This window comes from Salmo salar, chromosome 09, assembly GCF_965601325.2.
Source record: "Salmo salar chromosome 09, fSalSal1, whole genome shotgun sequence".
Classification (NCBI taxonomy): Eukaryota; Metazoa; Chordata; class Actinopteri; order Salmoniformes; family Salmonidae; genus Salmo; species Salmo salar.
In genome coordinates this window covers 46,239,465-46,255,343 of record NC_138299.1, presented here as the reverse complement: position 1 = coordinate 46,255,343, position 15,879 = coordinate 46,239,465, and the positions used below count along the sequence as shown (strand labels likewise).

General features: G+C 41.5%; 1 protein-coding gene across 1 annotated transcript in view; it reads left to right on the top strand.

The window, feature by feature from the left end:
* The window catches only part of LOC145857943 (SH3 domain-containing YSC84-like protein 1), a 60,057-nt gene that overhangs the window by 11,135 nt on the left and 33,043 nt on the right, over positions 1 to 15,879 (top strand). Inside the window, exon 3 of the mRNA XM_082955495.1 lies at positions 15,393 to 15,503. Within this exon, the coding sequence (XP_082811621.1) occupies positions 15,393 to 15,503 (111 nt within the window). The remainder of the gene's footprint in view (positions 1 to 15,392; positions 15,504 to 15,879) is intronic.

Here is a 15,879-nt window from a genome sequence, read left to right as displayed (position 1 = left end):
GAACGAGGCTCGAGGGAAGTGTACTGTTTGATAGAGGCGATTGACCAGAAAGCACACTCCACATTGTTTTCCTCCGGTATTGAATGCTGTTTATCCCTTCTTAAATGTTATCGATTAGTTACGTTAAAAAATACCTAACGTTGTTTTAGGAAAGATGTTTGAAATGTTTGGACAAAGATTACAGGTAACTTATGAGATATTTTGTAGTCATGTGGCGCGAGTTCGAACGGTGTTTTTCTGGATCAAACGTGCCAAATAAATGGACATTTTGGATATATAACGATGGAATTAATCAAACAAAAGGACCATTGGTGATGGTTATGGGACATATTGGAGTGCCAACAGAAGAAAATCTTCAAAGTTAAGGCATGCATTATATGTTAATTCTGACTTTTGTGTTGTGCCTGGCGGGTTGAATTCTGATTGTCTGTGTTTGTTTGTTTGTTTGGGGTGCTGTCCTCCGATAATAGCATGGTTTGCTTTTGCCGTAAAGCCTTTTTGAAATCGGACACTGTGGTTGGATTAACAAGAAGTTTATCTTTAAAATGGTGTATAATACTTATATGTTTGAGAAATTTTAATTATGAGATTTCTGTTGTTTGAATTTGGCACCCTGCAATTTCACTGGCTGTTGTCGAGGTGGGACGCTAGCGTCCCACATATCCCAGAGAAGTTAATGCAGCTGGTGGCCACACCAGATACTGACTGTCACTTTTGATTTTGACCCCCGCTTTGTTCAGGGACACATTATTCCATTTCTGTTAGTCACATGTCTGTGGAACTTGTTCAGTTTATGTCTCAGTTGTTGAATCTTGTTATTTTCATACAAATATTTCCACATGTTAAGTTTGCTGAAAATAAACGCAGTTGACAGTGAGAGGACGTTTCTTTTTTTGCTGAGTTTAAATCATTATTTAAAAAGGAGCTATTTAGCTTCCGGTAGGATGCTCTACCAAGGTTAGTGTATCAGGGGTAAATATTTTCTAATGGCCCTATGGTCTGTGAGGGGAGTAGTACAAATGTTTTTAGTAACACACTCACTATCAATACATTTTGATATAAGCCAAAAACCTATTCTGGACTGTCTGGAAGCTGTTTTGTTACTCCAAGTTAATGATCTGTCGGCCAGAAACCTCTCTCCATATATCAGTAAGATCAAACTTTTCCATAAAAAGTATTAAACCAAAATTCTGATTGGTTGGCCTACCTGGGGGCCATCTATCAGATGAACTGCAGTATCTATTGTCATGTTAAAGTCCCCTCCTATTAATTATAACCAATTGGGACATTTAGATAACCAATGAAGTGTATGTTTCTCAACAGATTCAAGCAACTCATCATTCTCCTGTTTAGTGTTGTACCCGTAGAAGTTCATTCCTCATCATGTCTTCTCTACTTTTGGTAGCCTTAACTTCATATCTGTTTGCAATTATAATATTGACAAAGTTCCAGTGAAACTCTTTTCTTTTCATCGGCAGGTTTTCTTGTCATGGTCCTTAATTTATAAGCACATTTTTTTCTTCACACAGATATTATATATGGAATAATCGGGACACATAAAATAAAAATACTTCTTTGTTTTTAGAATATTGGTTCTGAAGTAATATCCTATTGGTGAGCTAACTTGTAAATTCAGAGGGTCTTTTTACTTAGTTCTAAGGAATACTTATCACTTCACAAGGTCCCTGTAACACCTAAACATTTTTCTATTGTTTTAGATGCCATTCCCTCAGGTGTTGCTTTATTATTCAGGAACGTGTCAAGACCTGACCCTCAGAACATACCTACGATTTACCCTGTTGTCTCATCAGTAGGGAAAGATTCGTTTTTCTTTTGGTCCATTCAACAACAATAGAGCTATATGAGCCATGTTTCAACAGAAATACCTTATGTCATGCCTTATTGGAATGGTTTTATTAATAATATCTGTTGGAAAAAAGTTTGGATGTTGCCACACACATACCTACTTATTAACAAAATGAAGGAAGTTTATTTTACAATGATTCATAAATATTATCCTGCCAACCACTATATGAAGAAGTTTAAGAAAAACATAAATTCAAATTATACCTTTTGTAATGACCACACAGACACTGTGTTTTTTTACATTGTATCTGTGGCAAGACATCAGTAGATTTATAATTGAACACATTTATGAAGATTTTACGCTATTATGGAGATATGTACTGCTTGGATTCTTTACCTACGATAGAAATAAGTTGAAACAATTTTATGTAATTCATTTCATTATTCTTTTGGCCAAATTTGATATTCACAAAATGTAAATTTCCCAACAAAACACCACATTTTCTTACCTTACCAAAATAAATTGCACTGTATTTTAAGACAATTAAATACTCTACCAACGAAAAAGCTGTTCGAATTATAACTGTTTGTATGTCCCTTAAGGTCCTTGTGTAATGTGATATTGTAACCTCTAGCCCAATTGTCCTTTGTATATACTTTATATATTATAATTATAATTATAATAATTATAATTGTGTTTCCCCCCCATGTACTTTTCATATTGATTTGTTGTTAATACAAAAAAAAGAGATGATACACTATCATCCCTAGATACCACAGCCACAAAGTCAGAAGGCCCCCCCTACTCAACCAATCAGTTAAGGGAGTGTGATGATGTGTAATGCAGGTTCACGGTTCATGGGAATCGACCAATCAGATGAGGGAATGTGGTTACGTGTGTACCGACCGGCTTGCAGGAGCAGACGAGAGACATGTAAACATGAGTTGGTCAAGATGGAAATAAACAATTTAATTACACACTTCTGGGAAAAAAATCTATAAATGACAATTCATACAGTAATAACTGGGACCTTTTTTAAATATGAGGTTGGAAAATATTTAAGAAAATATGTGAGTATTCTTGCCAAGACGAGGCGAGCTGAAGAAGAAAGTGTAATTACAAAGATCACCTGTTTTTGTCAAAAGTCTGTTGAAAGTCTCTCAGAGGAGGACAAATCTGTATTGTTTGAGCTACAACACAAGTTGGATGATATGTATGAACTGAAAGCAGAGGGAGCCTGTATGAACTGAAAGCAGAGGGAGCCTGTATGAACTGAAAGCAGAGGGAGCCTGTATAAACTGAAAGCAGAGGGAGCCTGTAAGAACTGAAAGCAGAGGGAGCCTGTATGAACTGAAAGCAGAGGGAGCCTGTATGAGCTGAAAGCAGAGGAAGCCTGTATAAACTGAAAGCAGAGGGAGCCTGTATGAACTGAAAGCAGAGGGAACCTGTATGAACTGAAAGCAGAGGGAGCCTGTATAAACTGAAAGCAGAGGGAACCTGTATGAACTGAAAGCAGAGGGAGCCTGTATAAACTGAAAGCAGAGGGAGCCTGTATAAACTGAAAGCAGAGGGAGCCTGTATGAACTGAAAGCAGAGGGAACCTGTATGAACTGAAAGCAGAGGGAGCCTGTATAAACTGAAAGCAGAGGAAACCTGCATGAACTGAAAGCAGAGGGAGCCTTTGTCAGATCTCGGAAGAAGTGACTAGAGGAGGGTGGACAAAATTCATCTTATTTTTTCAGGTTAGAAAAATACCACTCTAAAAATAATACAATTCAACGATTAAATATTAATGGTCTCATCACAGATGATCTCAAATTAATCTCTAACTTTAGTTGCGACTTCTACAGGAATTTCTATAGTTCTCAGTATTGTGAGGTTTCCTCAACTCTTTTTTTTTGACTCTCTGGGGGGATGAAATCAATTGTGTAGGCTGTGAGGAAACAGTGTGATGACCTTATTATAGTTGAAGAGATCATTTATTCTATTGAACACCTTAAAAATAATAAGTCTCCTGGGACTGATGGTATATCTGCTGAGTTTTACACAACTTTTTCTCAACAGTTGGCCCCATTTCTGTTGTAGGTCTTTTTCTGAAAGCATCGCAAATAATGCTTTCCCTTCCAGTTTGACTCAAGGTCAAATTACATTAATACCTAAGCCCAAGAAAGACTTGCTTCTCCTCGATAATTGGCGTCCAATCTGACTGCTCAATAATGACTACAAAATATTAGCCTCTATACTTGCAAAAAGAATGAAGGCAGTATTGGACTCAATTATAGAAGATACCTAATCTGGCTTCATGAGGAATAGACATATCTAATAATAGCTGACTGGTGTTAGACCTTATTGACTATTCTGATCTAATCTTCGAAGACAGTTTTATTGTCTTCTTGGACTTTTATAAAGCCTTCGATACAGTGGAACATGAGCTTCTCCCTTGAGAAATTTGGTTTTGGGGAATTATTTTGTAGTACTATTAAAACTGTTTATGAATTTTTATGAATGGGAACAGTTCCATTAAATTAAAGCATGGCACTTCTCCTAGATTTGATTTGAAAAGAGGAACCAGGCAAGGCTGCCCAATTTTGCCTCACCTTTTCCTGCTTGCAACCCAACTTCTTACAAGTTCTGTTCAATCCAATGAGGGATCTCTATTGCTGACAGAGATATTAAAAGGGATGTATATTACTGACAGAGATATTATCATAAATCAGCTTGCAGATGACACCACCCACTTTTTGAAAGATACTGACCAGATTCCTAGAGCAATCGATTTTTTCCAAAGGATCAAGTCTTTGCCTAAACCTTAATAAGTGTGAATTGTTTGCTGTTAAAGACTGTGTGATACCCTCTATATGCAATATTCCAGTCAAGGAAAATGTAACATACCTTGGGATTAGAATTTCTAATGATCAACAGGAAAGATGCTCATTACATTTCATACCTATTATTGAAAAACCAAAAAGAAGTTGAACCATTGGTTGCAGAGGGATTTATCCTTGAAAGGTCAAGTATTGCTTTCTAAAGCTGAAGGTATCGCCAGACTTACTTTTGCAGCCCAGTCCCTACATGCTTTTCAACTTCATCTTGAAAAATCGTACACATTAAACTAGGAAATCTGTCGTTATGAACACATATGAGTATGGGGGGGTCTCCAATTTTTTTGATTTTCCTACTTTGAATAATACTTTTAAGATAAATTGGGCTAAACATTTCTGAAAGAATCCAACTTCAATTTGGAATTTCATCCCTCATTATATCTTCTCTCGTTTTGGTGACTTCAATTTTATGTTACTTTGTAACTATAACATTGATAAGATTCATACAAAATGATCTGCTTTTCATAGACACGTATTCATAGCGTGATTGTTAATATATAAACATCATTTTCCCCCGCATAGGTATTTCATTTGGAACAATAAGGATATTTTGTATAGAAACAAGTCTTTATTTTTTAAGAACCGGTTCAATAATCAAATCCTGTTGATGAGTCAACTTTTTAATGCAGAATGGTTGTTACTCAATTATGAGGATTTTTTTTTTATCTCGTTACAATATCCCTGTTACACCTAGAGAGTTCGCCATTGTCTTTGATGCTATTCCATCTGGAACTCTCATGTTGTTTAGAGGTGTAACCAGGCCTCACCTTCTTGACCTACCCTTGTTTGATCCAGTTGACTCACCAATAGGAAAAATGTCTTTCTCCCTTAGAACAACAGATCTATACATGTGTGACGATCGTCGGCGAAAGGAGTAGACCAAAGCGCAGCGTGGTAATGTCAACGTTATCCTTGGTAGCAGGAAAGGGGCAGAGTCAATTGCAGGAGACTGCGGTCCGTTCAACACAGATGTTTTATTAAACACTGTGTAAAATAAGGTAGCCACAAGGCTGGGTGCGCCAAAACACACGATAGGAGAACAACTCCAAAGTTCAAAACGCACGGGGCGCAGCCCGGCAATCTCAATACAAGATTCAAGTACGCTGCGTAGGAAAAGGCAGCGTAAAACACTAACTGCCACACACTCATGACATGTAATAATCCCGCACGAATTCTCAAACAAAAAGGACAAACTAAATACCCCCCCACTAATGACAAACAAAGAACAGGTGCGGACCTAGACAGACAAAACCAAAAGACACAGAAACATAGGTCGGTGGCAGCTAGTAGGCCGGCGACGACGACCGCCGAGCACCACCCGACCAGGGAGGGGCGCCACCTTCTGTGGATACTGTGACAGGTAAGTGCTCATGATATATCTTTATTTAATGTGGTGAGTTTCCCATGTACAGGGTGGGGTGGGGAATTACCCCTGTATATAGTGGGGTGATGAGTTTCACCTGTATAGAGTGGGATGGTGAGTTACCTCTGTATAGAGTGGGGTGGTGAGTTTCCCCTGTATAGAATGATGTGGTGAGTTACCCATGTATAGAGTGGGGTTAGGGTGGTGAGTTTCTTCTGTATAGAGTGATGTGGTGAGTTACCCCTGTATAGAATGGGGATATGGTGGTGAGTTGCCCCTGTATATAGGGGAGTTAAAGTGCTTACTTTCACCTCTATATAGTGGAGTTAACGTGGTGAGTTTCCCATGTACAGGATGGGGTGGGGAATTACCCCTGTATATAGTGGGATGCTGAGTTTCCCCTGTGTACAGTGGGGTCAAGGTGGTGAGTAACCCCTGTATAGGGTGTGGTTAGGGTGATGAGTTACCCCTGTATAGAGAGTATTTAGGGTGGTGAGTTTCACCTGTAAAAAGAACATCTGTGAACATTCTTGTGACACTGTGTACGTTTTACAGGTGGATTATTTGTGGGTATTGAAAATAAAAATCTATAATCAAGATGGATCAATTTCTCTACATGCCATTTTTAAAACAATGCAGATATGCGAGTAAACCTATTTTGGGTTAATAAGACAAGTAACATGAGTAAGGGTAAACATCATGTCAAGGTTGCAAGCTGAGTTTTAATAAACCATCCGATTAATTAACACTGTCTTTATAAACGGTTGGTTCTTACTATATGTAATAAATAGTCAAGTCATAGATGGAGTAACAGATCAAAGAAATACATGTTTCTTGTCTTTTTTCTTTCTGTTTTATTGCAGAAAAATCAGTATACGTACAAGAAGTATACAAACACATAATGATAAATAATAGATTATACAAAGACTATAGAATGGAATGGTCTTCATGTACTGCTCGAATTCCTTATAGAAAACACGGAGGAGTGTTGTTTTATTAGTGAATTTACATTTATGAATATTACATTTTCCATTAGCACAATTAGATTTATGAGGTAAAATAGTTTTTCTTTATCTTTATTATAGTTCAGGAAACCGAGCAGCACATTTTCCCATAACAAACAAAAGTCATCAAGAATATTAACAATTATAAAACTATGAATATCTTTTTTTTTACATGTAGACATTGCCAAAATAAATGTTAAACTGTTTCTGGATGCTCAACACAAAAAGTACAGTTATTAATGTAAATTATTTATTTTTTTGTTTCTTCAGGTAATGATTCACAGAGATCGATCATTCTGAAGGAGAATGAGGGATGAAATTCAAAATTGAAGTTAGATTCTTTAAGACCACGCTAAGAATACTTGTCTATGAAAAGCAGATAATTTTGTAGGACTCTTATCAATGTTATAGTTACAAAGTAACATAAAATTGAAGTCGCCAAAACGGGAGAAGCTATAATGAGAGATGAAATTCCAAATTGAAGTTGGATTCTTTCAGAAATGTATTAATCTTAAAAGTATTATTCAAAGTAGGAAAATCAAAACAATTGAGACCACCATAATCAAATGTGTTCATAACGACAGATTTCCTAATATAATGTGTACGATTTTTCCAGATGAAGTTGAGATGAAGTCCAGATGAAGTTTGACAATGCCAAAATAAATGCAAAACTGTTTCTGGATGCTCAACACAAAAAGTACAGCTAATGTTAATGTCTTTTTGGAGTTTCTTCAGGTAATGATTCACAGGGTAATACTTATGGATCATTCTGAAAGATACCTCTTTGACCTTGTTAACAAGCAGGTATTTGTGTGGTATTAACCAGACTTTGTTTCCAACAGATATTTACTGACAAATGTATTCTAGTAAGTTGTGACATAAGGAATGGATACAATATCCTTTTGAAACAAAGCACGTTGTCACGGCCTGACCTGAGAGAGACGGTTTATTTCTCTATTTTGTTAGGTCAGGGTGTGGGGTGGGCAGTCTATGTGTTATATTTCTATGTTGCCTTTTTCTTTGATTGGCCTAGTATGGTTTCCAATCAGAGGCAGCTGTCTATCGTTGTCTCTGATTGGGAATCATACTTAGGCAGCCCTTTTCCCCCCTTCTGTGTGGGATCTTGTTTTTGTACAGCTCAGTTAGCCTGCATAAGGTGACGTTCGTTTTCCGTTGTTTATTGTTTTGTTTTAGTGGTCTGAGTTAAATAAAGAAATATGATGAGCACTTACCACGCTGCGCTTTGGTTTACTCCTTTCGACGATGATCGTCACAGAAGATCCCACCACAATATGACCAAGCAGCGTGGTATGGACCAGTGGACTTTTGAGGAGATTAGGAGAAGTATATCCTGGACTTTGGAAGGAATAGTGGCAGGAGACAAGAGCCTGCCAAGGAAGCAGGCGGAAGCAGCGAGGGAGGGACAGCTACGAAGTCGGGAAGGAAGGCCACAGAAACCCCAAGAAAACATTTTTTGGGGGGCACATGGAGCAGTCGGCGGAGCCGAGGAGGGAACCAGAGCCAATCCAGGAGAAGAGAGATATGGGAGAGTTGTTGAGTTGGTGGAGGATGCACGGATTTTTCCCAAAGGAACATGTTATCAGTTTGGTGCCACCTGAGTCAGTTCCCTGTATTCGCACTGAGGTGCGTGTTACCAGTCTGATGCCATCTGTACCTGCTCCACGCACCCGGCCTCCAGGGAGTCTCTCCAGTCCGGTGTGTCCTGTTCCTGCTCTCCGTACTCGCCCTGAGGTGTGTGTTACCAGCCTGGCGCCACCTGTGCCAGCCCCACGCATCAGGCCTCCGGCGACAGTTCCCAGTCCAGAGCTTCCGGCGACAGTTCCCAGTCCAGAGCTTCCGGCGACAGTTCCCAGTCCAGAGCTTCTGGCGACAGTCCCCAGTTCAGTGAGACCTGTTCCGGCTCCACATAAGAAGCCTCCAGTGATGATCCATGGCCTGGAGCCTCCAGTGATAATCCATGGCAAGAAGCCTGTAGGGATGATCCATGGCCTGGAGCCTGTAGGGATGATCCATGGCACGAAGCCTCCAGTGGTGATCCATGGCGTGGAGCCTGCAATGATGATCCATGGCATGGAGCCTGCAGCGATGGTCCACAGTCCGGAACCTCCTGAGATGGCCCACAGTCCGGAACCTCCTTAGACGGCCCACAGTCCGGAACCTCCTGAGACGGCCCACAGTCCGGAATCTCCTGAGACGGCCCACAGTCCGGAACCTCCAGCGACGTTCCCCAGTCCGGAACCTCCAGCGACGTTCCCCAGTCCGGAACCTCCAGCGACGTTCCCCAGTCCGGAACCTCCAGCGACGTTCCCCAGCCCGGAGCCTCCAGTGGCGGCCTGCAGCCCAGAGCCTCCAGCGGCGGCCTGCAGCACAGAGCCTCCAGCGGCGGCCTGCAGCACAGAGCCTCCGGCGATGATCTACGGTCCGGTTCCTCCTCCGACGATCCACGGTCCGGTGGCACAAATGCGGAGGGATCAGTGGGCAGAGCGGGGGCTATGCCCCGAACCAGAGCCGCCACCATGGGTAGATGCCCACCCGGACCCTCCCCTATAGGTTTGCGGCCGGTAGTCCGCACCTTTGGGGGGGGGGGGGGGGGGGGGGGGTACTGTCACGCCCTGACCTGAGAGAGACGGTTTATTTCTCTATTTTGTTAGGTCAGGGTGTGGGGTGGGCAGTCTATGTGTTATATTTCTATGTTGCCTTTTTCTTTGATTGGCCTAGTATGGTTTCCAATCAGAGGCAGCTGTCTATCGTTGGGAATCATACTTAGGCAGCCCTTTTTCCCCCTTCTGTGTGGGATCTTGTTTTTGTACAGCTCAGTTAGCCTGCAGAAGGTGACGTTAGTTTTCCGTTGTTTATTGTTTTGTTTTAGTGTTCTGATATAACCTCTTGAGGATACCCTAGGATAGGGGGCGCCACAGCGCATTTTGAAAAAAAAATCGTTCCCATTTTCAACGGCCTACTAATCAAACTCAGAAGCTAGGGCATGCATATACTTATTATATATGGATAGAAAACACCCTAAAGTTTCTAAAACTGTTTGAATGGTGTCTGTGAGTATAACAGAACTCAAATGGCAGTCAAAACCCCGAGACCGATTGAAACAGGAAGTGGAATTCAGAATTGTGGACTCGACTTCTCATCTTTCCCTATAAATCACACCGTTAACCATGGTTCAGTGAGCACTTCCTATTGCTTCCACTAGATGTCGCCAGTCTTTTCACAGTGGTTTGAGCCTTATACAGTCGAAACTCAGTGAATGAGACTCTTTAGAAATTGGTCACAGGGGATGGGCCATCACCATTATGACGCCGGCGGCCATGTCTACCCCCACCTTTGGAATGGGTTTGAAAGACAATTAAATCATCCCCCTCGAATCTTATTGGCTCTCTTGGTGTTACAGGCCCTGAAGATTAATGTTTTACAACGTTTGACATGTTTGAACGAACCTACAGGCGGGAGAATCATTTTATCCGAAACTTCAGCCCTGCGCACATCGGAGAATTTGGAGAGAGCCCAAGGACGCGCTACCAACAGCAGGCTAATGGAACGTGAAGTATGGACTTTTTCGACCGAAAATACATCTGTTGTGGACCTGGGATGCTTTCTGATGAAGACAACTAAAGGTAGGCGATTATTGACAATATTATACAAGATGAGATGTGACATGCGATTGTGCCAAGATGGCGCCGAGCTCTGTATATTAGCTCATTTTCTGAGTATCGCATCTCCTTTTATTGCAAAGTGTGATTACCCAGTAAAGTTAATTTAAAATCTGGTATGACAGGTGTTCTCAAGAGATATTCATCTATAAATGTTAGATTGACAATATAAATTTAAAAAATCGTTATCGGATAGTATTTAGGGAATTGTAGCATTGTTTACCGGGACGCATTTGAGGGGAAATTATTTAGTCAACGTCAGACGCCGATGTAAAATGCTGTTTTTATATATAAATATGACCTTTATTGAACAAAAGAATGCATGCATTGTATAACATGATGTCCTAGGGGTGCCATCTGATGAAGTTTGTAAAAGGTTAGTGCTGCATTTAGCTGTTTTTTGATTATATGTGATGCAAGTGGTTGGTCGGAAAATGGCTATGAAGCTGCTTTTTACGATGGACTCATCTAACATAATCTAATGATTTGCTTTTCCTGTAAAACCTTTTTGAAATCGGACGACGTGGGTCGATTCAGGAGAGGTGTATCTATAAAAAAAAATATATGTATTATTATTTTTATTTTTTTTATTATGATTTTTATTTTATGCTAATTGGCGATATGATTTTTCGCTGGATTTTGATCCCTCTGACGGGATCAGACGCTGTGGATTTTTATTTGGATTTCATGTAATGGACATACACAAAATAGTCCAAATTGGTGAAGTGAAATGGAAAAAATACAAAACGGAAAGTGGTGTGCATATGTTATGAAACCCCTTTGTTATGAAACCCCTAAATAAGATCTGGTGCAAGTCACATAATTAGTTAAATAAAGTCCACCTGTGTGCAATCTAAGTGTCACATGATCTGTCACATGATCTCAGTATATATACACCTGTTCTGAAATGCCTGTAAGACCGTAAGACCACTAAGCAACGAGCACCACCAAAAAAGCAGCATCATGGAGCTCTCCAAACAGGTCAGGGGCAAAGTTGTGGAGAATTACAGATCAGGGTTGGGTTATAAAAACATATCGGTAACTTTGAACAACCCACGGAGCACCATTAAATCCATTATAAAAAAATTTAATATGGTACCACAACAAATCTGCCAAGAGAGGGCCGCCCACCAAAACTCACAGACCAGGCAAGGAGGGAATTAATCAGAGAGGCAACAAAGAGACGAAAGATAACCCTGAAGGAGATGCAAAGCTCCACAGCGGAGATTGGAGAATATGTCCATAGGACCACTTTAAGCCGTACACTCCACAGAGCTAAGCTTTACGGAAGAGTGGCCAGAAAAAAAGCATTTGCTTTGGTGTTCGCCAAAAGGCATGTGGGAGATTCTCCAAACATATGGAAGAAGGTACTCTGGTCAGATGAGACTAAAATTGAGCTTTTTGGCCATCAAGGAAAACACAATGTCTGGCGCAAATCCAACACCTCTCATCACCTCGTGAACACCATCCCCACGGTGAAGTATGGTGGTGGCAGCATCATGCTGTGGGGATGTTTTTCATCGGCAGGGACTGGGAAACTGGTCAAAATTTAAGGAATGATGGATGGCACTAAATACAGGGAAATTCTTGAGGGAAACCTGTGTCAGTCTTCCAGAAATTTGAGACTAGAACGGAGGTTCACCTTCCAGCAGGACAATGACCCTAAGCATACTGCAAAAGCAACACTCAAGTGGTTTAAGGGGTAAAAATTACATGTCTTGGAATGGCCTAGTCAAAGCCCAGACCTCAATCCAATTGAGAATCTGTGGTATGACTTAAAGATTGCTGTACACCAGCCGGACCCATCCAACTTGAAGGAGCTGGAGCAGTTTTTCTTTGAAGAATGGGCAAAAATGCCAGTGGCTAGATGTACCAAGCTTACAGAGACATACCCCAAGAGACTTTCTGCTGTAATTGCTGCAAAAGGTGGCTTTACAAAGTAGGAGGGGTGAATAGTTATGCACGCTCAAGTTTTCAGTTTTTTTGTTGTATTTCTTGTTTGTTTCACAATAAAAAATATATTATCTACACTATATACAGTGTCTTCGGTAAGTATTCAGACCCCTTGCCAGTTTCCACATTTTATTATGTTACAGCCTTATTTTAAATTTGATTAAATTAATGGTTTTCCTCATCTATCTACACGCAATACCCCATAATGACAAAAGCGAAAACAGGATTTTAGAAATATTAGCAAATGTATAAAAAATAAAAAACTGAAATACCTTATTTACATAAGTATTCAGCCCATTTGCTATGAGACTCGAAATTGAGCACAGATGCATCCTGTTTCCATTGATCATCCTTGAGATGTTTCTACAACTTGATTGTAGTCCATCTGTGGTAAATTCAATTGATTGGACATGATTTGGAAATGCACACCTGTCCATATAAGGTCCCACAGTTGAGAATGCGTTTCAGAGCAAAAACCAAGCCATGAGGTTGAAGGAATTGTCTGTAGAGCTCCGAGTCAGGATTGTGTCGAGGCAGAGATCTGGGGAGGGCTACTCAAACATTTCTGCAGCATTGAAGGTCCCCAAGAACACAGAGGCCTCCATCATTCTTAAATGGAATAAGTTTGGAACTAACAAGACTCTTCCTAGAGCTGGCCTCCCGGCCAAACTGAGCAATGGGGGGAGAAGGTCCTTGATCAGGGAGGTGACCAAGAAACCCAGTGGTCACTCTGACAGACCTCCAGAGTTCCTCTGTGGAGATGGGAGAACCTTCCAGAAGGACAATCATCTCTGCAGCACTCCAGCAATCAGGCCTTTATGGTAGAGTGGCCAGACGGAAGTCACTCCTCAGTTAAAGGCGCATGACAGGCCTCTTGGAATTTGCCAAAAGGCACCTAAAGACTCTCAGACCATGAGAAACAAGATTCTCCGGTCTGATGAAACTAGGATTGAACTCTTTGGCCTAAATTCCAAGCGTCACTCCTGGAGGAAACCTGGCACCATCCCTACGGTGAAGCATGGTGGTGGCAGCATCATGCTGTGGGGATGTTTTTCAGCGGCAGGGACTGGGAGACTAGTCGGGATCGAGGCAAAGACGAACGGAGCAAAGTACCGAGAGATCCTTGATGAAAACCTGCTCCAGACCGGCTCAGGACCTCAGACTGGGGCGAAGGTTCACCTTCCAACAGGACAATGACCCTAAGCACACAGCCAAGACAACACAAGAGTGGCTTCGGGACAAGTCTCTGAATGTCCTTGAGTGGCCCAGCCAGAGCGCGGACTTGAACCCGATCGAACATCTCTGGAGAGACCTGAAAATAGCTGAGCAGCGACGCTCCCCATCCAACCTGACAGAGCTTGAGAGGATCTGCAGAGAAGAATTGGAGAAGATCCCAAAATATAGGTGTGCCAAGCTTGTTGCGTCATACCCAAGAAGACTCGAGGCTGTAATCGCTGCCAAAGGTGCTACAACAAGGTACTGAGTAAAGGGTCTGAATACATATGTAAATGTGACCTTTTTGCTTTGTCGTTATGGGGTATTGTGATGTCATAATGGGGTATTGTGTGTAGATTGATGAGAGGAAAAAAACAATTTAATCCATTTTAGAATAAGGCTGTAATGTACCAAATGTGTAAAAAGTCAAAGGGTCTGAATACTTTCCGAATGCACTGTATATAGAAACGTATGTGTGAGGTAGTCATTAAAAAATGATGTTAAAGCCTCCCGGGTGGCGCAGTGGTCTAAGGCTCTACATCGCAGTGCTAGCTGTGCCACCAGGGATTCTGGGTTCGAGCCCAGGCTCTGTCGCAGCCGGCCACAACTGGGAGGCCCATGGGGCGGTGCACAATTGGCCCAGCGTCGTCCGGGTTAGGGAGGGTTTGGCCGGCAGGGATATCCTTGTCTCATCGCGCACTAGCGACTCCTGTGGCGGGCCGGGTGCAGTGCACGCTGACCAGGTCACTAGGTGTACAGTGTTTCCTCTGACACATTGGTGCGGCTTGCTTCCGGGTTGGAAGTGCCAAGAAGCAGTGTGGGTTATGTTTTGGACTCTCGACCGTCGCCTCTCTCAAGTCCGTACGGGAGTTGCAGCTCTACCATGAAATTTGGGAGAAAAATGTATTTATTTAAATAAATAAATTAATGATAAACATGTTAAGCATATTTTTACTCCTGAACTTATTTAGACTTGCCATAACTGAAGACATGTCAGCTTTCATGTTTTTATGAATTAGTAAAAAATTTGAAAAACATAATTCACTTTGACATTATGGGGTATTGTGTGTAGGCCAGTGACCAAACAATCGATAAGTATTCCATTTTAAATTCTGGCTGTAACACAACAAAATGTGGAAAAAGTCAAGGGGTGTGAAAACTTTCTAAATGGATTGTATTAAATTGGCACCTAAGTATCATGATAGTATCATATTGTGAGGTCCTTGGCAATTCCCAGCCATATGTTATAGGTTTGCTAATAGCCGTAAAACATTAGCTTATCATTGTTACCATGAATTAGCAAGTCTATCTACTTTCAGTCTGGAAAACATGCTCTTAAACTGTGTGACATGCTGAACTTCAGCTGTCCTGACCGAAGACTCAATCACTTCACATTACTAACTAATCATATGGGGACTTGTGTGTGTTGACAGTGAATTCTACTCATATGGGGACAGATGATGCTCATATGTATGTGTGTGTTGACAGTGAATAACCCCATCCCGTCCAACATGAAGTCGGAGGCAAAGAAAGCTGCCAAAATCCTCCGACACTTTACTGAGATCTCCAGCCGTACCGGGCCGGACAAACTCATCCCAGGTGTGTGTGGGTGTATGTGTTCCTTCTGTCCCTCCCTGAGTGTGTGTCTGTCTCCGTGTGTGTCTGTCTCCGTGTGTGTCTGTCTCCGTGTGTGTCTGTCTGTCTCTGTGTCTGTCTGTCTCTGTCTGTCTCTCTCTTTGTCTGTCTCTCTCTGTGTCTGTCTCTCTCGGTGTGTGTCTGTCTCGGTGTCTGTCTCTCTCGGTGTCTGTCTCTCTCGGTGTGTGTCTCTCTCGTTGTGTGTGTGTGTGTGTGTGTGCCCTTACTGAGCTCACATCTTTGACTCATACCTTTTGAATTTCTCTCTCATTCATTCTGAGCATGTCTTTATGTTGATGTCAGGGGACAGTCATAAATACTAGGCAGGAAATGATATCAC